The sequence below is a fragment of the Vigna unguiculata genome, chromosome 8 (assembly GCF_037176805.1).
Source record: "Vigna unguiculata cultivar grain cowpea cultivar isolate G323 ecotype 2 chromosome 8, ASM3717680v1, whole genome shotgun sequence".
NCBI lineage: Eukaryota > Viridiplantae > Streptophyta > Magnoliopsida > Fabales > Fabaceae > Vigna > Vigna unguiculata.
Window position 1 is genome coordinate 2,791,924 of NC_140799.1, and position 23,978 is coordinate 2,815,901.

General features: G+C 27.7%; 2 protein-coding genes and 1 pseudogene across 3 annotated transcripts; all 3 read right to left on the reverse strand.

The window, feature by feature from the left end:
* Nucleotides 1–1,777: 1,777 nt before the first annotated feature.
* Nucleotides 1,778–3,534, reverse strand: LOC114195339 (LOB domain-containing protein 39-like). 2 transcript variants are annotated; one of them, XM_028085765.2, is made up of 2 exons: nucleotides 3,174–3,534; nucleotides 1,778–2,341 (listed from the first exon to the last, which is right to left on the reverse strand). In XM_028085765.2, exons 1-2 carry the CDS (start codon nucleotides 3,355–3,357, stop codon nucleotides 2,049–2,051), a joined length of 477 nt encoding a protein of 158 aa, XP_027941566.1. In that variant the 5' UTR covers nucleotides 3,358–3,534; the 3' UTR covers nucleotides 1,778–2,048. The 2 variants fall into 2 exon arrangements, with proteins under 2 accessions (XP_027941566.1, XP_027941565.1); XM_028085764.2 differs by having other exon boundaries at nucleotides 1,778–2,368; nucleotides 3,174–3,528.
* Nucleotides 3,535–9,706: 6,172 nt separating this feature from the next.
* LOC114195561 (zinc finger protein ZAT10 pseudogene) lies at nucleotides 9,707–10,746 on the reverse strand (annotated as a pseudogene).
* Nucleotides 10,747–16,811: 6,065 nt separating this feature from the next.
* Nucleotides 16,812–18,519, reverse strand: LOC114195572 (uncharacterized). Its single transcript, XM_028086089.2, has 5 exons — nucleotides 17,846–18,519; nucleotides 17,491–17,736; nucleotides 17,337–17,402; nucleotides 17,165–17,230; nucleotides 16,812–17,057 (listed from the first exon to the last, which is right to left on the reverse strand). The coding sequence occupies exons 1-5, from the start codon at nucleotides 18,437–18,439 to the stop codon at nucleotides 16,959–16,961; spliced, it is 1,071 nt and encodes a 356-aa protein (XP_027941890.1). The 5' UTR covers nucleotides 18,440–18,519; the 3' UTR covers nucleotides 16,812–16,958.
* Between the last annotated feature and the right edge of the window lie 5,459 nt (nucleotides 18,520–23,978).

The following is a 23,978-nucleotide window of genomic DNA, read 5'->3' on the forward strand; positions in this document are numbered from 1 at the left end:
CTAACTCGATCTACCACAGGTTGGTGAGTTAATGAATCGACTCACTTAAAAATACACCTGGTCATAATAATTAATAAAAAATCAAAGGAAAAGTCTAATGTTTTATACAAAGTATATGTTTAGAAAGGAATAATCAATTTCTTCTAAAATGTGCCTTATATTAAAAGTAGGAGGGAATATAGTAAAATCGTATCTCATATATAAAAAAGTAGAACAAATTTCAAATGGTATGATGTTTTACATAAAATAAATGCTATAAAATAATTTTTTTACTAGAAATAGTGAGTGCTTAAAAAATTTATACAAATAGATTACGTGGAACCCACTTCCATGGAGAAGTACCGTGCCAAACTAAACTTAAGAAGCTGACGTGCTTCGCACCATTTTCACCTTTTTTTTTTAAGCTTTTCTTTTCTGTCAAAAATTCTATTCCCAAACACCCTTCATTTCCAATCTATTCATCCAAACAGCATGATTGAGTTATATCATCTTATTTTTCCATCATTTTTATCAACTTATTCTATATATTTTCAATTATTTGAGTACAATTTCTCTATTTATTTAGATATTTAATAAAAAATTATATTTATTTAGAGTAGATTATGTTATTCTTAACATTATTTTTTGGGTTAAATATATTTGTGTCCCTCAATTTTTAGTGAAAATTTGAATTAGTCTTTCTTTGAAAATTTGTTCAATTTAGTTCTTCAACTTCAAATTTACGTGGATTTAGTCCTTTAACCAAATTTTGTTAAATCATTTGACGTTTCAAATACGTTTCATGATAATTTCTTAGTTATATTGAAGCAAAAATGTGTCAAACGGTATAAACATCTCAAATGCTATCATGAAATGTGTTTGAAATGTTAAATAAACTTAACAAAATTTGTTTGAAAGAACTAAATTCACGCAATTCTAAAGTTGGAGAACTAAATTGGGTCAAAGTTTTGAAGAGGAACTAATTTTAATTTTCTCTGGAAGTTGAGAGATAAAAAACATATTTAACTTTTACTTTTTTTATATATTATCTTTACTTAATTTTTATATGCTTTCTTGAATGAAATTATGACTTAATGACCCAAGGGCCTTGTCAAAAGTTATACCTATACTCTAATACACTTCCAAGGTGGCCTATACCCTAAAAAATAATTATATAAATTTGATCATATAAAAATTGTTCCATTTGTTTGGAGCATAAATTCTGGCATATAATAAACGCATCAATTGCACGACAAAATATTCGGATAAAAGAAAACATAGTCTAAAAAACATGTTCTGATTTATTTTTTAATTTTAATTAATTTTAATTTTTTATTCTTATTATTTGATTAAATATCAAACATGATCTAACAAATAAAATGTAAGCTATAAGTAGGAATTTCCAAAAGGTGAGTTTAATATATCTTTTACTCATATGAAGAAACAAAACAAAAAATCCTAAAAATACCAGTTGCATAAGCTAAATGGATAGACCATAATTTATATGACAACTTCAATTCATGTTAAGTTTTACAACAAAATGTATCATGAATGTGATCTTTTAATTCATTTTAAAAAGTATATATACATATATATTTATTTATAGAGAGAGATTATACATAATTAATTAAATATTTTAATCAAAATTGACAATTTGTGATCTCACTTTAAAGCTATCATCACTTCGGGAGCTAATTAATAAGGGGGCCACGGTTTTTTACGGAATTCAAATTGAATTTACATATACTTATTCTTTTTTTCATTTTTTATTGTATTTATTTATATTTATTTATCTCTATTATTTCCATTTCTTTATTTCGACATTACACATCACTCAAAGTAGGTTACACGTTCATCACTAAACTTGTGGAAAACAAAATTAAAAGTATGAACAATCCGTGCAAAAATTAACATGCTCCTGATTCTTTTTTTTTTTATTAATTACTTCTTCTTTATTTCGAAAATCAAAGATTAACTTTTTCAACTGAAATTTATTTCAAGAATTGATTTTTTTAGTAAAATTCAAAAGTTTCCCACGATGATACCAACATGTGTAACCACGTGTTATCTTACATGAACAAATTTAAGATCTGATTTTTCTTGTGACCACCGTAACGCACCGTTTCCGGTTCCTCTGCTCCGTTCATCAAACTTCTTGATGAGTTCTCATTCGCATCATGTTCCAATCTTAGTGGCCGGAAAGGGCGGCGCGTATCAGTGGAAGCTCCGGCCACTGTATCCGGCGGCGCTCGAAGAACGCCGCCGGCGAGTACCGTCTCCACCGCCGCCTCACACACGTGCCAATTTCCGCTGCACAGAAGTCCCACGGCACCGTTCACCGGATTTACCGTTCGCCCACACCCTTCAAACAGCAGAGACTGAAACAATGCTGATAATAAAGAATAAAAAAAAAAGAATAAAACAATAAATATCTCTAAAGCAAATTCAAGATATACTTTGATTCCTGAAAAATGAAAAAAGTTAATCATTTTATAGTATGTATATTTTATTTTTCTACCGTTAAAATCCATTTTCTATTTTTTTTTCTATTTAACAGCGTCTTTACTAAAAAATTGTATGAAAAAATGCATTAAAAATTATAAATCAACACAGTTTGACTATCTGAATTATAGTATAGGGCATAACGAGAAGTAATTTTTGTATTAACATTTTAAAAAAAAACTTTTAATGACACCACTAATATTTACCTTTTTTTTAATATAACTTAAAAGTTTGAGATGTTGTGGAATAGAAGGTGATGCAAAGCACGGAAAATTTAAAGAAAGAGTGAAGTTAAAGGAAAAACTGAACAAAGAAAGAAGAAGAAGATGATGATGAAAAAATAGAATCTAATTGTTGTTTTAATTTTTAAAATACTTCTCTAAACATAACTTTAAAAAATTTAGATGAGAAATTGATTTATGAGCAGTATACAACAGTAAAAACTCTAAAATTAAAAGTTGAAAAGAAAATCACACAAACCTTAATCACCTCTTGAATTATACATATATCTTAAAATATTTTGACTCAAACAGAAACGTAATGTTGATCAGAAATATCCAAGGACTTTAGAGGACAGACGAAAGAATAAAGTAATAGATTTAGATGAAATTAGGAATTAAAGATCCTTAAACAGAAGAAATTGTGATAGAGTAATATTGAAGAGAAGTGTAGAATGAAGGTATTGTATGTACCAGGTCTTGTGGTTTGGGGAACAGAAGCAATGAAGGAGATTAAGTCGGTGCGGCCAAAGAACTTAGCAAGGAAGAGAGTGGCGTGTCGTTGCGATTCGGCGGATTCGATCCATTGCAGACACGACCTCAGAGGACATGTCTCACTGCAACCTTTTCGCAGCACTCGACAACCGTTGCAACTCATATCACAGATATTGCTTTCTCTCTTTCTCTCTGCTATGTCTTTCTTTCGGTTTTACTACGTTGCTTTCGTTCCCAATCGTTTTTTGTGTCACACTTTATTTGTTGTGTTCTGTGATTAAATGAGTGTGGGAAAAGGGAAAAGGAAGTGTAGTTAGGGAATAACTAACTGAGGTTGAATTTGATTTTGATGGTGCCTTTTGCGTGTTGGGTAGCTTCTTTCTTTTGTAAGTGATAAACTATTATTTAATCTTTATAAATTTAAAACATTAATGCTTATTATATAAAAATTAATTGAAATTATAAGACTTTATTGTTTGTTGTGTGAATGTGACGAGTGTGCTGAGGAATATTTATTAAGAAGAGCTTTGTCAAACTTCACACATGCCTCCATTCTTATTTCATTTTATTCTTCTAATGAATTCAAATTACATTTTTCCCGATTTGGGCCGTTGGATATGCTACTGGCCCACTGCTACAGGCCGGTTTCAATTTTCTTTAAGGCCCATTATTTTGTCTTTTCCTCACCACCACCGTATTTTTGTTTCACATGAAATTCTTATTTTAATCCCCTCCCGTCACCCTCATCTCAATTTTTTCAAATATATATTTAACTTAAGGTTGTACTATGTCATTAAAATTTTAATACATTTTAATCCAAAAATTTTAAAAACAAATAAATGTAATTATTTTAAGGTTAAATTTTCTTATATATCAAATGTATTTTTCAATTTACATTAACTTAAATATTAGTATGAATATGTTTCATACGTAAAAAAATTTAATATATTTGAGATAAAAAAGAATTATTTATTTTTAAAGTTTTAAATTTAAAATTTTCAGATAAAGATTAATTTCAATCTTTTTTTCTAAATACTTATATTTATTTTTCATGAAATATTGTACTTCTACTGTTCTTCCCTAACACCATGATGTTATTTTTAACTAAAACTAGATTTCTTTAAGAATATTTAAAAAAAAAAACTAAAATAAAGGGGTGGAAAGATCAAACAAGGGTGTGTCAATATTATTGGCCTTATTGTCAATATTATACGAGTTTTATTTTGGCTTCACGTTCATTGTATCTCATTTATTTCAACAAAATTTGAGAACTGTAAAAGATACATTTTTCAAAAGTTATTAAAGAAATGTTCTAAGAAATATGTAGAATACGAGATGAAACTCCCAGAAGGAGCTAAAGGAAAATGAAGATTTTAACTTCTTTTTTTTTTTCATTTTAAATCTCACCGTAACACGTTACTTTTAAAATTGCAAGTTTTTATAAAGTTAATACTTTAATTAATGTTTTTTTATTATTGGTCGATTTTTTTTTTAAAATAAAAATATATTATATCTTTATGATACATAATTTTAAAATAATTTTTATATTCTTTTAAATTTTAAACACTCGTAAATTTAGGTAGTTTTAACTGAGATTTTATTGAAAAGTTTTGTCCAATTGAGCATTAAAAAAATTGTTTAGTATTTTTTAAATTGATTTTTACTATTAAATATGATTATTATTTTTTGTATTTTTTATTTTTACTTCATCGATCAACTTTTTTTTTTCTATTTAATATCTTTTAACTTATTAGTTAACTTGTTATTTGCTATTTTTGTTTCCAAGAAACAAATTGGAAATATTATAAAGAGAACAAGTTAACCTTGAAAATGAAAAAAAAAGGAAAGAAATATCAATCACGTTATTGATAACAAAATACTTAAATAAAAATATAAAAAAATATCTTTTACATTACAAATATTTTTAACAGCTATCTAAAATTTAGTTAAAAACATCTGTGTCCACGTGAGTATATTAATTTATTTATTTTACATTTTGATAGAAATAGTATAAGAAAGCAATAAAAGAAAGAAAATGAAAGTTGATGAGAGGAAGAAAAAATGTGTGTGGATTTGAAGACAAGAGAAATAGAAATATGAAATGGACGGCATGAGCATTTGGAGACAGAAGCACACTCTGACTCACAAAACGTGTTTTTGAAGTCCAAACAACTTAAGGAAGAAGTGCGTTGTGTTGTGTCCTTCACTTTACGAGCCACGTGTAATGTAAAGGAAATGAGTGGATGCCAACCTTAGGCTCAGTGAAATACAGTATTTCATTTTTTTTATTATAATTATTAGGTATTATAATTATTAGGTAAAATTAGTATTGATATTTTAATTAAAATTTAGTAATAAAAATTATGAATAAAGTTAATGATGTTAATAATTTTTTTTTTAAAAATCTAATTGAGATAATTTTTTAAAAGTTTGAGACTCGATCGACACCTTTATACAAACAAATACCAAATTGACACATATAAGTGAGTATAATTCAACTAGTTTAGTCTAATTATTATAATTATTATAATTATTATAATTGTTTTAATCAAGAACACCATAACTTAATTTTCAATATCTTTTTTTTTTCTACTCATTTAGAGTAAAAACTTCAATTTTCACACATGATGGAAGTGGTAAAAAATATAATATCTATTAAGACTATATATTGTGTAAGAGATAATGATAATTTATCTTCAAAGGTTCAAACAAAAATCACAACATTAAAGATGAGAAAAAAATACCAGTTTAAAAAATAATTAAAAACAAAAAAAAATGAAAGAATTTAATGATAAAAGACTAATTTATATAGATTAATCATTCTCATTTTTGTAGTTTTATTACTGTATTGTTCCTGAATTTGATGGGTATATATGTCATAAAACAAACAAACAAGAGTACATATATAACTCCAAAAGAAGACACCCATATTTATAAAAGGGTACAACTTAATTAAAGCTTTATTTTCTATTATTGTGAAAAACTAATATGTTGTTATTGAAAACATTGAAGTCGAATACTTATTAGTTTCTACACATGCTAATTTTGAAATTAAACTTAAAAATAACATATTTAAAAAATTAAGAAATATAGATTAATTGATTTTACATGAGTAACACATAAAGTTAACTTAACCTTTAAAATATATTATAAATTGGAAATTTCACCATAAGTTCTTATCGAAGATAATAATTTTCCTATGCTTGAATAAACTTATTTTAAAATTATCATGCAAAGGTCGTAGTAATTCCGTTGTGTCTTTAATTAATAATTAATGAATCCGCGTTTTTGTTGTATTTGACGTGAGAATAAAGAAAGAAAACATGAGTTAAAAATGTGCATTGAAACAGCCAAAAGATTCTCCAGAGTGTCTTTGTTATGTAGAGTGATTCTTGAAAGTGTTTTTTAAGTATAGAATATTATTTTATTTTCTCTTTATAAATATGGTTATTTTAACAAGTCTCAACATGAAAAAAGTAAGATGATGCTATGAAAAATAAAAAATATTATAAAACCAAACAGTTTTAGTAAACAGATGTTTTCTTAAATTTAAAAAAGTTCGATAATATAAATTAAATTAAAATAAAATAATTTCTCATTTTTAAAATTTTTATTTTGAATATTTAAGCATATTGCAATAATAGTGTAATAGATTTATTTATTTATTTTAATTGAAAAAAAGAGTAGAAAAGCGCCGCCTTAAGCAGATAGAGGAAGATTGGAGGAAGGTAGACATCGTTGGTGGCAGTTGGAGGGTATGTGTCTGCTTCTAACTTTGTGGACCACATCACTGTTCTTTTTTTAACTGCTAAATTTAATGTTTTTTTCTTTTTTCGATGAAAGGTTCGTACTCATCTATAATAGATTTATTAAAATAATAGTATATATATATATATATATATATAATTTAATGATCACAAGATTCATAAGTACACGAAAGTTTTTTTTGTTTAAGGGTAATTTGGTCCTTCAAAATTTTGTTCAATATATAAATGATTAATATATAAGTAAATATGATTTATTTTTATTTTATGATACTTATATACTTGATTTTAAAATATATTATTCATTAATTTTAATATTTTAAAATATTTTTAAAGATTTGTCATCACATAAATAGGTGTATAAAAAATTTGATTTTTTATATTAAAATTAGATTACAAAGTAAATATAAAAGAATGAATAAAAAGATTTTCAATTCTTCATTCTTCATTTCAATTTAAAATTGTATAATTCTCTATTAAGTTTTAGATTTATTATTTTTTCTTCAAACATGTTATACTATTTACTTCAAAATATTAATACAAGTTGATACATAAAACCAACATAATTATTAAAATTTTAAAAGTACAACAATTCTCCTTAATCTAATATAAACCTTTTGGTTAGATAATTTCTACACTTATAAGGGTAATTAAATAACTTAGAATGTAAAAGTAGTCACTCTCTTAATCTATCTTTTAAAAATATAAATAATATTTTTAATATATATTATAAACAAAAAGTATAAAATTTATAAAAAAAGAGTTTGTTGTTTGTCTTTGATCATAATAACTCATCCAAATATATTGTTGAAAAAAAAAACAGAAACAGTGAGAAAAAAAAAGTTTTACCAAGATATTTCAAAGTTTAATGTAAGATTAAATATGTTTTTATTTTGTATATTTAGACGTGAATTTGATACAGTCATCTCCAATAATATTAATATTTTTTATATGTTAAACTATATTTTAAATTCACATTTAAGTTACGATATATCAAATAGTGTAAAATAATTCAAATATTAATCTATAACATAAAAAAATTGATAATTATATTTTAGTGTTTAAGTTATAATGTCCATAAGTTTATTCCTTTACCAAGTAATAGATTTGATTCTTCAGTACATACAATAAAATTAATATTAATTACAGAGAATGCAGCAATAAATTTTTTCTTTATTACAAATATAATTATTTATGATAAACTTTTAAAATAAAAGTTACCAAAGAAAACATTCTGAAAAAAGAAAATGAATATATTAAATATTAGATCTGATTGGAGGAGAAACAATGCACAGACAAGAGAGATTATAAAATAAAATAAAGAAATGTTTATAAAAAAAATATTTAGTAGATCTAACAGCATCCATAGCCTAGTTTAGTTTAATCGGAGTCTATTCATGAGAAATTATGCGTCACCTCTAACTTCTTTTGCATTGTCTTTTACATCTATACATTATATTAAACATCCTGAATTGGCATATATGCCACATAATGTCATCTATTCCTAATTTTTTTTCAGGAAGTGGAAACTTTTAAACGTGTAGACCTGAATTAGAAAAAACGTGTGAACCGAACCTATGAGAAGGTGCATGAAGATCCACGCGTTGAGCCCTATTCAGTTATTTTGAGTGAATTGTGAAAGAAACATCATAGTATGAACACAAAAGGATTACTTTGTCTTCTATGATGCAAAGAGAGTTTGAGGTGAAATTGGGTACCTTAATTCATTTTCTAATTACAAGAGATACTGTCTCTTGCTCCAATTCTTAGTACTTTCTTAGTTCTGCATCATTCATTCACATGTAAAATGAAAACCTCAGATCCATGCCTTACCTAATACGCACACAGGTAAAACGAATCAAAACCATAAACTATTATTGTTAATGACACTTTGGCATTTAGTAATGTTAGGACCATTTGCATTCAATTCAATGCATTCGATGTTAATGCCAGTAAATAAATGAACAGAGTCAACGTCCATTTTTAATGTATTAACAAATAAAATATATGAAAAAAAAATACATATAATAATTAAGCACAATGTGTAAAATGCTTAAACCTCATTTTTATCTAGAAACCATATTTATATACACCAAACATCCTCATCCTTTCTGTTCAAATCATTGCATACTCTAAAAAATTACTGTAATATTTTTTCTCTCAAAATTTTTCCAATTTATATATATATATATAAAAAAATGATACATGCACTTACATGCGTGAAGCTTAATACAATTCCAGTGTACATACACTGTATCCGTGTTTGGTTCCGCGTTTTCTTGCATCTTTGACGTGAAAATTCAAAGCTATAAATACACGTTTGGCCTTAAGTGAGAAATTGACGTGATTTTAACCGGAAATAAAACCAAAACAGCTTCTAATTCTTAAGTGGTCACTGACTCGACTTCAAATTGGATCCACATTCTACACCATCACCTAACATAGTTATTAATTAAGAAAACTATTATACGATTATATAAATATATTAATTATTAGACACATTGAACATGAATCAGTGTTGAGTTCCACTAACAACGAAGAAAGATGCAAAGAGAGGATTCAACTGAAATTAACAGTGAAACCGACAGTGTCGCCACCACTTGCTGCACCCCTCATGCCACTCTGTGCTTTCATGATGGCAGAATTCTCACATTAAACTCATTCGAATCATAAATTATTCTTCCAAAACACGCCAAATTAGATAGATAGATATACTTTAATTATTTTAAAATATATAAAATTATTGAATGGAATAAATAAATCAATTGAATTGAATCAAATTGCAATCTGCAACATTGAAAGTACAACCTAAACAGGAGAACTGGTCCTGTACTATCCAACAAAATTCCAAGCACTATGTACAAAATCAAGTTATATATCACTCAAAATTCTCCAAATAATTGGAAAATCAAGATAAATCTAAGCAAGTAAATTCACTGAAAATGAGGGATTTCAATTTTGGGAATCACGAAGAGACGCTGCTTCTTCATCACAGGGTGAGGGCTCTCAACCTCGTCTTCTCCGACCTTGGTCGCGAATTCAGGAAAAGCAGGGATATTCAGATCAAAATCCCGGTGATGATGACCGTGACTCACGGTGTGAGTGGACCCCACACCTTCAGAGGCGGTTACCATACTGTTTCCGTTGTTATTGTTACTGTTGTTCCCTTCGTAGTGACAACGTTTGTGTCCACCAAGAGCCTGTCCAGTGGGGAAGGACTTGTGGCAGATGGAGCACTCATGGGCACGACAGCCGGAAGCGGTCGTACTGACGGTGCTGGTGGCGGTGATGCCAGAGGAGGTAGGCTGGTCGTCGGCCACGGCGAGTTTTCGGTGGCTGGCCTTGTGTCCCCCGAGAGCTTGGTAAGAGGGGAAGGTTTTGTCACAAACAGAGCATTTGTAGGTGAGTTTGGTGGAAGGATCTGGGGTGGGGTGTTGTGACGGTGAAACGGTGGTGTGGCGGTTAGTTGCGGTGGTAACGGTGGCGGCGGTGGTGGTGGTGCCGCGAGCGAGCATGATGAGGCAGAGAGCGAGGTACTCTTCCTCTGAAGGATGGTCGCGGGAACGCTTGGAACGCTTGCGTTTTGCCCATGGAATGGTTGGGTCTTCGAAAGAGAAAGATGGAGCAGTTGCAGTGGGTGAGTTGAGTGCTTCCAGAGCCATGTGTGTGAGTGTTTGATATGAATGAGAAAAAGAAGAAGAAGAAGAAAAGAAATGTATAGAGAGAAATTGAAGGTGTGAGAGTGATGTTTGGTTTGTGTTTGATTGAGTTAGGAGTGAGAGTGGGTGAAGGTGTTTATATAAGGAGGTGAAGGAAGTTGCGTGAGAAGTGGTGTGCAAGTGCAAGGTAAGATTTATTTAAATATAAAATCATTTATTATATATGAGAAATAAGAGATAGGAAAAGTAGAAGAGGTTTTGGGGAGTTTCTTGGTGTGCAAGAGTGGTCAAAGAGGTGTCACTGTGGGAGTGTGAGAGTGGGACTGGTTCCAAATTCAAAGTTGGTAGTCAAAATGTAAAAGAGAGTTGGACCAAAACTCTACAGCAGCCTGCACACGTCAACAATACTCATCTTTTCGTTGTCAACATCTTTTCGGCCGACCCTTAAAACCTCTATTATTCTGCAACTTGGAAACTCATCATTCATTCTTTTTTTTTTCTTTTTGCTTCTTCAACCTCTCCCATTTATGATTTTTTTTGCATAATTATGTTTGGATTTCCATAAAATTTGATGTTATATATGTGTGATGAGTAAAATATGGGCTTTAATGCACTAATAAAAAGAAATGGAAGTTTGTGTTATTAAATGATATCATTGATAAGCAGAAGTAAATACAGTGATTGTTTAGTATTTCAAAGTTTTTTCTTTTTGTTGATGGAGGTTTTCAAACTTTTCTTGTTTAATTGATTTATATATGTATATATATTAATCATATGTGATGATAGAAATTAGACATAATTTATAAAAGCCCAATTGTCTTATTGTCTTGTCCCTGAAGTGACTTAAAGAGTGATCATAAAGTTTGTGCACAAATAATTCAAATATGAGGTGTGTTATGTCTAACATGTAATATTATAATCTTCATTTGTTTATTATTATATATTATGATAAAAATAACTGTCAAATAACATTTTGGAGATGTCCATCTACTATGATTCTTTAGAAGAAAAATAATACAATTAAAACTTGAAATACCCACAATATCATTATATATATTCTTGACTACACACACTGTAGATATCATTATCAAATCACCTTGTTGGATTTTTCTTATCAATTTAAAGATAGATGCAATATGATATTTATCTAAATTTTAAATGGTACATGATTTTGTAATGTTAATCTGAAAATGAAAAGGCTAGCATATACTTAAAATTGAATAATATATACTTATTTATTTATTTGTACAGTTATATATATTCTAAAAAAAATATTAATTATGAGATGTTTGGTGTATGAGGCATTAAAAGCGTGAGGGTATGACGTGGTATGTTGTTATAGAGGTATTGGAAAAAAGAGGAAGGAAGAAGCATCTAGATGTTTGTGTAGAATATGTGTCACTAAAACACAAGTGGAATAGAGTGTAGTATCCTCTTACCTAACACAACATTAACCATGTGTGAGAGAATATAAGAAAAAAACAAAAAATAAATTGAAGATTTAGTTTTTTTCTTTATCTTCAAGAAAAATGACATTTTTTAGAAAAAATATTTACTGTAAAGTTTGTTTTTCACTAAGAAATAGTTCATATTAAGTTGTTTGTTGGCTACATTTTATTATATATATATATATATATATATATATATATATATATATATGAATACATTATTAATGGTTATTTATTAAGCAATTCTTTTTCGCTATTAGCTAGATTTATTTAACTACATTTGAATTGTTACAATATATATTGTAATGGTTTTCAGTTTTGTTTAAACTATGGTTTTCAGTTTTTTTAAAGTGAAATTTTTTTTAATACATGTCTTTCTTTCTCTTTTAGTTAATCTTGATGGAACATGAGGAAATTTACTAAAGTATGATAATTGAGTTTATTATCTGCAACCAGACTTTTCTAATTTCGGATTTGATATAAAAAATTATATTGATCATTCCACATTAAATATTAAAATATTTATTTTAATTATAATATATGAAAATATTATATTTTTCAAACTATTTGCGTAAAAGTTAATTTTATAAAAAATAAACTTTAATCTTAATTTAATATCATAACAAATGAAATTTACATTATAAAATTATCTTATCTTATAATTGATGTGAATGAATTCATGTTTATAAAATATACTAAGTATCAAATTTATTTAAATATCAATACAACATCACTAAAATAAGACTTTAATACAACATAACTTGTGAGTTTGTTTCTCACTTAAATCATTTATAATTTTTTAAATATTTATTTATGATGTTATTATATACATCTGAATTTCATTAAAAACATAATTTATAATAAAATATTAAAACCCTCACGACTAATATTTATTATCCTAAATTATTTATATCTTTTTCATAACACCCTTTAATAAATTCATCAAGCATAATCACTTTTTGTTTACAGTTGTCACAAACTTTGTCAATATTAATCATGCCAAATTCGTCACTACCATTATTTGATGTAAATATTTTGCTCTCTAAAATGAATAAATATAAGAAATGAATAAAAGGAATTTATGCATCATTAATTAAAAAGTAATTAATGTAGCTGACAATGTGCATAGTTTATTGAATGAGACATAAAAAGGTGGGCCCAACAACAAGAAGTCCCAATTTCCATTCCTGGAAAATTCCATGTTTAATTTTAGCGTGTAGAAAGTAAAAACACTAAAAAAAAAAGTTTTATGGATTGGAAAACTACGAGAAGCATCCAGTGATTAATTTTAACATAATAGTGTGATTCTCATTATCACAATATTTTGAGGAACATACTCATAAGTTTCTGTTGATAGTATACAAACAAATCCTTTCGTATGGTTAAAAAAAATTTAAATGTTAATCTAAGTTTCATATTAATTATAAATAAAAAGGTAAAGTATTATATAAAAATAAAGATCTATAAATTTATTGTCTTAAAATTTTGAATTGAAAGTTAATATTTTATGTGATAGGATTCAGGTCTCATTGATATTATATCTCTCTGAACAAAACTCCCTTAATAAGCTTAACACATATATTAATTAACAACTTTGATTACAAAAATTAAACCTGAAAAAGGCTTAAGTCACTGCTTACATAAAACCATTAAACCATTAAACCATTGATTAAGATTATGAACCGCATTAGACCTACTCAAATAATCTATTACCCATTATATGTAAAATATAAAAAGAAAAACAATGACTCAATCAATCATATATATAGTTAAAGAAAAACGTGTGATTTTGTTTGCACAAATTTTCATTTTTGACAATGAAGGATACAATTTAGTTAAAGAGTTTTAAAAAGGCAAAACACGTTTTAAAATATGGTATTTGAAACCTACCCCTATCTGTCCAATTCAAAGAGATAAACTATAATAAATAATGACTATGGCAAGAACACAAAAAGTGAGTGACCTCATAGATTTAATAGTCACACACAAATTTGTGAATAGTTAATAATTTTGTTGTTTAGTGGGTAAAAGCAAATTGGAAATTAGAAGTATGGTTGGATTTGGATAAAGATGAGTGAGTGATATATTAAATGTATTGAAGCCCACATGAGTGTGATATTAGGTCATTGTCACCTTAGCCCAAATAATAGTATGGGCCGAGAGAATCTTTTTCAATACCAAGCTAGCTTTCTTTTTCATGAGGTAATCATTTTTATTCTCTTCTACTTGTTACATAAAAATTTCAGATAATGATTTAAACTTATTCCACAAACAAATATTATATATATATATATATATATATATATAATTATTATAAATATTCTATTGGGAAAATGATATTTGAGAATTGATGAGGTATTTCTTTAGTTTTAGTTTTAAGGTTTATTTGTTTTAAAGTTATTGTGATTCCCAATATTTTTTTAATGAAATAATAATGTCTATTTTTAATTCACATCAAATTTGTATGTGTAACTGATAAATAATGTATTTATCGAGAGAATGAGATTGTTTTATTAAGTAACATATTTATTAAGTAACATATTTATTATGTTTAATTAAATTGGACATTATGATAACTTTGAGTTTTTATAGCCTGCGAAAGGTTTTGTCGCACAACACCACTACATTCTTTCCTTTCGTCGTTGCAATTTCATGTTTTCTTCTATTATAACCTTCATCGAGGTTTGTTTTTGTCTTTATTATTGTTTGTGTTTTTTCTTATTTCTCGTTTATCTCTTTCTTTCGTTCTTGTTTTTCTCTTCCTTTTTTTAATACTGTTTTTCTTCTCGCTTTGGTGTTGCCACTGCATTTTGGTGATCATTGTCATCTTTTTACATTGGGACGTCGCAACATTGCAAGTTCATGTTGGTCTTGATTAGTTGCGTTTGGGACGTCACATCATTGTTGTTGTCTTCGTTGTTAGTGCGCGTGTTTGAGCGGTTGCTCTTCATCTCTCTCGTTCTTGCTCTCACACTTGCTCTCTTACTCTCATTCTTTCTTGTGTTTGACAGAAACCTATTAATTTTTTTAAATTGTTTTGTGTTTAGGTTGTCTTACTAACTAAAGTTTATTTTTGAAGTATAGGTTTCAGTTGAGTTGTCTTACTAACTAAAATTTATTTCTGAAGTATAAGTTTAGGTTGTCTTACTAACTAAAGTTTATTTCTGAAGTATAAGTTTCAGTTGAGAAGTGAATCTTAAACACCCCTTATTTATCTTGTCTAGATATATTTCAACGGTAGAATTAAATTATGATAATAAAAAAATTAGTACTAAAACTCTTCACTGTGTGCTTACTTAATTATTACTTTGCATTCTCGCTAATTACTTGTTTCCACATGAAAAAGTAAAAAGAAAAGCAAGACAACATAGTTAAGTTTTAAAATCCCATGTAAATTTGGGTATTTTAAATTATTTTTTTATTAAAAAAAATCTTTGTATGTCCAGAATACTTATCTTTTTCGATTGGGATCCTACCATAAATTAGAGTAATGTTGCAATTTGATTTTACAATCTCAAATACACTACCTTGTACCGTAAAAAAGAAAGCTTTAAATCTTTATTATTTTTACCAAATGACATTATTTGATATTTATAGGTAATTGATTTGAATTTAGTTTTAATATTTTTTTTAATGAAAAGCAAAACAACATTTTTTTATAAAAATAATTAGGGTTTGAGATTATTTTTATTGTTTTTCATGTGGGAAGTGTTATGCTTGAGACTGCAAAATTAAAAAGTTACATTACTCTGCTTAAAAAAACAGACAAAATCAAAGAAGAGATACTCAATTTTAAAATATAAATATTCCAAATACTTAATATAATAAATATTTTTAATAAAAAAAATTGAAAATACCTAATATTATTATAAACCTAAAATTTAAGTGTGATTTCTTATTTTTCATGTTGAGAATGCAATGAGACAACATAAGTAATAACCCCTTCAACATAGTTGACAACAAATTCATATGACAGTTATTCAATTGAAAAAGTATAAAACTTTTGGATAGTTAATAAAATGATTTTTTTAATAAAAAATTAATTAAAAATAATCAAATTTACCAGAAAATTTAAAATTAATTAAATTTCAATAAAATAAAGAAAACAAATTTGATTTAATGGATATTTTTTTAATGGTTTGATTGGAAAAATATTGTTGTGGTTGAATCAAATGAATATGGGAAAATGGATTGCTTTAACATTCAAGTCTATAAATGATTCAAACAAATTATATATACAAAATAAACTTCTCCAGCTTAATTTGATGATTTTTTAATTAAATCATCCTATTTTTAAATATTAAAAGTATGGTGTTATAAAATAACATAATATTTAACATGATATTATGTTAACTAAAATTTTGAATCGATTTTCAACAGATTGCCTTTGATATTAGTTTTAATTTTAAAAATATCAGTACTCATGAAAAAAAAAAAAACATCAACTCCATGAAATTATTTGCTGATATAGTTTCTAATTATCATTAAAATTACCACTAAACTTGTTAAACTTGGTGCTAAGCTAAATTGATTCAATGGTATTACTCCCAAAAGTTTGATTGATTTCTTTGTCAGAACTTTATATAGGTGGTGGAACTGTAACTTGTCCATTTTGGTTTTACAATGTTCTTTGAACCCAGGCACCCACCAAATTAGAGCACAAAAAGTTGGCTTTCAAATAGTTTAATGATTATCACAAGAAAGTCAAAAACCCCACATGATTAAACAGAAGTATCCTTCTCTGTAAGAATGAAACTACTATTTTATTCATATTAGTTAACAATAACAAGTTAGAATAACAATCTTATTTTACACTTTTTTTGTTCTATGTAGTTGTTTTCCGTTTGTTGTTAAAACGGTAAACATGTCCTCTAGAGTTTACCCTCTTTGATCTCAGAGTGGTAGCGAGTTCTTCAGGTTCAGATTGATTCCAATGTCAAGTCCATTATAAGCAAGTGGAGCATACATCCATAGATCATCAGAGCTTAAAAGCTACACCAGAAAAAACCAGACAAAAATTGTTACAATTTGATTGTACAAAGGTTAAAATTTCCAAATTTGAAACATGGTTTTCAGTTTTATGCTATTCATATGCATACCTTGATTTGAAGCTGCAAAAATTTCACATAATTCACTGCCTCTTCAAGCATTGTACTTATATCAACCTGCAGTACACACATCCATCCGTGAAGTTAATACACAACTCCATTAGGATACACTTTCATATATTTTTGTCAAGAAACAAGAGTTTGATGAACATTATTTATTTACCTTAGTTCCATTAGGGACAAGATTCTGTAGGATTCTTAATCGTTCATTTATTCTCTCTCTTCTTTTCTGCAAGATTCAAGTAGGAGTGTAAGTGCCATGAAATGAAATGAAAAGAGGTTTTGCATTTAAAGTGACTGATTAAATGTCTATATACCCTTGCATACAGACTCTGGGGATCTGTTGCTGATCCCCTACTTGCTCTTGTTTTTCCATTTGAGTTGAGAGCAGATTTAGATTCTGAATTAGCTCCTCCAATATTTTCCTTGTTATCATCATCTGACATGTAACTGCTAGAGCTTTGTCCATCTGATCCTGCATTTCTCTCTTCTGCATCTTCCCTATTGCTGTCATGTTTCTCATTCTTCTTGGACCATGTGTTGTTCTTCATACATCCTTGCACCTGATATTGAAACACAGAACATTGTTATCAATTTGCACCTTCAATGTAGACCAAATATTAAGTTTCGATCAGTTTCAGCCTAAAATCATATATCAGAGACAAAACTTACTTCTTTTAAAACACGAGCTTTTTTCTTGTGATTCTCTGATCTGTTGTTGATTTTACCTTCAGCAGGGACATCATCAAGCTTCCTCTTGGAGGGAAAAACAACAGGTTCCATTTGATTGCATTCAGAATTCTCCAATCTGTCACTTGCCAATTCTTGATACAGCTTCACACTCTCCTCGGTTGCAATGTTACCAAGCGACGGAGCAAAAGGGGCAAAATGTTTCTCATCCAAGGAATATACACATGCATTATTTGCTAACATGTGATCAGGGTAACTAAAATAATAGTTTGAGCTACCCGGATTGGCAATGAACACAGTGTCATCACCACTACAATTGCTACTGTTACTATAGCTACTTTCCTGAGAAATATACTGTGAAGAATTTGAATTGTTGTGAGCATCTAAAGAATAAAACATGAGCTCATTTTCAGCAGCTTCAGGAGCAGCACAGAAATTGGCTTGCTGTGTCACAATGTTCAGTTCATCGCCCCCATCAAGCAGAAGAGGAAATTCCTGTGTGAAATCATGCTCATGATCAAACATCCTGCGAAAGCAATCCCATTCTCCATCAGGGAAAGCTCCAACAGGTTCCATTCTGTCGTGTGTTTAGGAAAAAAAGAAGAGAGAATTGAAGGTTTTTTCTTGTGTGGTCCAATAAAGAGAATTGAAGCTAATAAATGTTGGCTTGGCATAAGCAAAAACTATAGACATATTTATACTGAATCCCAGGAAAAGTGTTAGTGTAAGCATTGACTTCATTTGCAAATAGCATTTTAAATTGGTAATCATTGTGTGATGGATAGGTCCTAATTCTCTGTAACTGAACTCAGGAGTCCACTGAGGGGCAAAGTACAACTCATATGGGACCAAGTTCATGCGTGATAATTTAGAATAATGATAATTTTTGAAGGGGTTTATAAACAGCTTAAGACTGAATAAAAGTGTGCTGAAAACAGATTGAGAGGCAGTAAGCGAGATTAACAAGGGTGTTAATTAATGGTGACAGTGATGTAGTTAGGAGTTAGAAGTGGAGTTAACTTAGCATGCGCGTTGTTGAGGTTGAAGAACGAACGTGGGAGTCCCATATATGAATATAATAAACGCAGAGGAATTCTGTGAGGGAATAGAAAATTGAAGGTCCATGGACGGCTACATCGTGGGATGATCTCACTTTCTTTAAACCACTTCATGGACCGACACATCAACCGTGGACAACGCTCTTTGTCTCCTTGCTGTAACAAATTCACCATTGCTTCAATGTATGTCTGCACTTTTTATCAACCAAAATACATACATCTTCTTCTTTGTGCATTTTCTGTGTTTTTATTGGAAACCCCGCATCCACCAGAGACAACCAATTTTACTAGAGACAACCAATTTTACTATATATAAGTAGGTGCAATCTTCATTTTACAAGTCAGTTTTGTGGAGTTGTGTTAGGTTTAAAGTCCATTTCTAACAAATTTAACCTTACTGAGATAGGTCTTATATGTTGTCCACCTACGTTGTTATGTTTTTCTTGGCCTAAGTAGTACTGTGTCGTCATAAACTATACTAAACATATGTAAGGTATTGCTGTCCAATAATAACATTTGTTTTAACGTTAAAAGTATTCAAACGTTCAGTAGAATACCTGTTTGTTAACACGGTCTGAGACTGTGTTTGTTTCTCAGTTTTAACATCACTGAACAAGGATTTTTCACTTCTAAGAAAAAATGGCACACACTAATATGTGGAAGGATTCTCGTATCTTATTTAGTATATAATGATGAAGAAATCGTTTTTTGTTTAGCCTTATTCCAGACTTTGGTATCTCACAGATCATGTCCTCCAGGCTGTAGGGCACTCGCGTATCTACATTTCGCATATACTTGCCAAGTTTTATTCTAGGTAGCAGCATTTGAATTTCTGCACCTCGTATACATATAATAGTTTGACTAGGTTATGATTAGAGATATACTTGTAATGGTTTTGAACAAAAACTTGAACAATGTTTTGAAAAAAAAAAAAGGTTGTCCATAATCTTAGGAAGGTTATACAAAATATAATCCAAAAGGTTAATTAACTTCCTATGGGACAAGCAATAATAGTAGAACAATTTATGTTACTACTAGTCTATGGAGATTAGTAAAGGGTATGATAATAATACAAAAGCTATGTGTACAGAATTAGCAAGTTAAAAACCAGAGCCTCGTATATGTTTCGTTGAAAAAAAGGTCCTAATTCTCTTCAAATACGTTTTTTTATCAAACATTTGAAATGATTTATAATAACTATGTTTTTGTTTTCATAAAAAAATAAAAAAAATTGCAGTAATTTATGAAAACTATTTGATTACTTAAAATTAAAAACTTTTAATTTGAAAATATTCATATTATCTATTTTCTTTTAATTTATATATTTTCTTTTCATATTCTCTCCGATTTGACTTTAGTCGTGATATTATCGACTCATCTTTAATGAACTGTTTGCTAAATCAAGATCACATCGTTAACTTAATACTAGGTTATTTATTTTTTGACAGATAGACAATGTTATTTTTCAATTGATGTTAATTAGGATATTTTTCATCTGCATAAATAATGTTTCAAACAATTTTTTTTTTCAATTAACATTAACATATTAGTTTTAGTAGATGATAGATGAGATTATTTTCAAACAATGTTGATAAGATCATTAACCAGAGTTATTTTTCGATTAACATTAATCAGAGTTATTTTTCAGTTAACAATTTTATTATTTAAAAATATCATTATTTTAAATTCTATAAATCATCTTCATTAGACACAAACGAGAATAATTCAGAAAATCTTATTCTCTATTGTATGCCATCAACGATCAACGATACTAAATGAACCTAAGTATGCTTTTTAATTAATAAATCTAAAATTAATTGATTTTATTTGTATACAAGCCCATAACTCTCAAACTCACAATATCATTGTTAAGCTTAAATAATTTCCTATAAATTAATCCAAAGTAGATACTTTTCAAACTTTCTTCTATTCTCTCTAAAATAATCCTTTCTTTTATTATTTTAAATCATTCCTGATGTTGATTAATGATATAATCAAATTTAAAAGTGCGAAAAATAACTATGTTTTTTTAATATAAAGACATTCATTGTTGATTAAAGAATTTCCTATTTATATTTTTCCATTTTCAACAGACATGGTGTTATATCTTATTGCTTTCACAGAAAAGAATTTATATTATTTTTTCTCTTTCCTCTCTTCGTAGTTTAATAGAGATTAATTTGACACATTATAAACGTATACATTAAAGTGCTTAAGAAACAATAAAGGAAATCAAATGTTCTTCTTTCTATCTTATTATTCGAATTAAAATGTTTAGTCTCCAACTAGGATAAGCTTAAGAATAATAATTACACATCAAATAGCGGTCAATTCATGTAGGGTCAATTTTACCTTTTTCTTTTACACAAATAATCAATTAAAAATGATTTTAAGTAAGACTAAAAAAATAATTATCATAAAAATCAACATTTTATTATAAATATAAATAAGGTAAAAAAAATTACGAAGGCGGTACCAAAATTGTTTATATAATTTTTTAAGTTTAATTAGTCGGATAATATCCATTTTCGTTCAGATGTGTCAGTTCGATATTCATTTTTAAAAATTGTCAATTCAGTCTCAACTTTTGAAAAAATGTCTCAAGTCCCTTTCAGACAAAAATTACTAAAGTCTTTAACTTAATTCATGACTTTTACCACTAAATTTTGATATAAATATAAATATTTAATTTTGTAAGTCATTTTAAATATCAATATTGTTAACGGTGTTAATATTTTTTTGCTGAGGACCTAATTGAGTCATCTTTTAAAAAAGTAAGACTCAATTGACATCTTTTTAAAAGCGGATACCAAATTTACACATCTAAATGAAAACATCCCACTAATTAAACCAATTTTTTATTACAAGAATGATATCAATAAAACTTGGAATCAAATGAAAAAACATTTTGACTAAAAAAATCCTTGAAGTCTTAAAAGAGTATAAATAACATGAAAAACATGAAATTATTTTGATGTTATATCTTCCAACTCATTGACAGCAACGAAGTACAGCTTCATACGAAATTGACATTGCTGTGAATTTGTATATATTACAAAGTCAAACTTGTTTATGTTTATGGCCAAAAAATATCTGTGTTTTCTTCCAGCTACCCATTGAATGTTACATGATAGTACAATAGTTCTAATATTCATTAAATAATATTGTACCTACTTTTTTGCATTAATCTATTCAAGGATAAGGAAGAATATAGGTTAAACATAGCACATAGTCATAAAAACAAATTAAATTAAACCACATTACATGACCATGAATGGTGACGAGTCTGTCTAGATTGAATTTATAATAGAATGAACTTCAAATCGATCCACTTCTAGATTAATTTGATCTTTAAATCTTTAACTAAGAAATTAACTCAATAAAAAATAAGTAGGTTCCATTCAAATCAATGTGGAATATTAACATACAAATACTTAAATGTTTTACCTTTTCCAAGAAAATATTATCCAATAAAAAATCACACATAATTATCGTATTAAAAAGCGTAACTATGATATTTTTTGTACTTTTATTATATTCGGTAAGCTAAGTATTTTTTTTTCTGTTATTAAGCTTAAAAAAAATAACCGATAAAAATTACGACATTTGTATTATGAAATTTTATTCATACCATTTTTATTTTGCCTAATTCTGCATTTTGTTCACAAAAGATAGATCGGGTTAGTTTCGTTCCACATAAAAAGTGCAACTAAAATTTCTTTAGCATTTTCGTAAATTCGTATGACATTTGTCCAACAACTTGTACAAATGATTTTTTTTTTTTTGTAATTTTCTTCCTTGTAGTACAAAAAGTATTAGGGTGCGAAATTGTAATAATTTTTTATTATTTAATTAAATAATACTCACAGTTTTATAATTTGTAAATTCAGACTTCAATGAAAAATAAATTTCAAATAAATAAAGTTGTCAAACAAAGCGAAAAATTGATTAAATCCTGAAAACAAACTTAATTAATGACAAATCCAATTAATATTCATTACTGGACACATCATAAATTATAGACACATTTGAAACAAATATACACAATGTAAGTTACTGGCATGTAATTTATTATTTGATATTTAATATTTATTGTTATAATATTTTTATTTTCAGTTTATTAAAAAATTATATTGACTCATTTTTTAAGAAAGCGAGACAAAGTTAAATATATTAAAAATATATAAATTGTGAGTTTAATACAATACAATAATTATCGATACATTTTTTTAAGTATAATAAGAAGAAAAAATTTAGTACAATAATTTTAATTTTATTAATTTTGTTGATGATTAATATAAATAAAAACATGTTTGATTTTGTAATAAGTATCTCATGTTTATTAAACGAAAGATTAATATTAATATGTCATTGACCTTAAAAACAATTTACAAAATAAAAAATAAAATATTTATCTTTAATATTAGTTACATGTTATAATGTTCTTTTTTTTTGTAACAAAACATACTTGACTGATACCCACCAGAGACTAAATATATAAACTTTCTATTATATTTAAAAATGAAATTTTTAAAGGATAATAAGCATAAAATTAAAAAAAACATTTTAATGAATTAAAAGAAGCTATTAAATAATTCATAAATTACAGATCCAATATTTGAATTCATCGAATTTAGGTTTGATGATGAAATCCAATCAGTCTTTGCTTAAATTTTGAAATGTATATATATGTGGATGATCTTTTATATAATATATATAGCTACGACTCTAGCTGTAATATTGTGCAAAAAATGAATGAAATTCCTGAAAGGATGGAATGAGATGAGATTAATCGAATATCGAATTAAACACATTGAGAAGAATAAGAAGACTGTATCACTTCATTGGTCCATGTCCATAGATTCCGCCGAAGCTACCGGTCCCATCGGTTACACGTGTCGGATATACAATGTTGTTGTCTTCATTTTTTATAGCACTGTCTGTCTCAAACAAAGTGGGTTGTACTTTGGAAATTGCTGTGCCCATTGCACGACCTTTGGTAATGCCTTAAAGAAACCCTAATTTCCTCAACAACACCAAAGCAAACCCTTATACCA

Excerpts from the sequence above, each read along its gene's own strand:
- LOC114195339 (XM_028085764.2), bottom strand. The coding sequence starts at position 3,357 with ATGAGTTGCAACGGTTGTCGAGTGCTGCGAAAAGGTTGCAGTGAGACA. Across the intron at positions 2,369-3,173 it reads TCCCCAAACCACAAGACCTG|CATTGTTTCAGTCTCTGCTG; the intron begins GTACATACAATA and ends CTTTATTATCAG.
- LOC114195572 (XM_028086089.2), bottom strand. The coding sequence starts at position 18,439 with ATGGAACCTGTTGGAGCTTTCCCTGATGGAGAATGGGATTGCTTTCGC. Across the intron at positions 17,737-17,845 it reads AAGCTCGTGTTTTAAAAGAA|GTGCAAGGATGTATGAAGAA; the intron begins GTAAGTTTTGTC and ends TTTCAATATCAG. Across the intron at positions 17,403-17,490 it reads CCCAGAGTCTGTATGCAAGG|AAAAGAAGAGAGAGAATAAA; the intron begins GTATATAGACAT and ends TGAATCTTGCAG.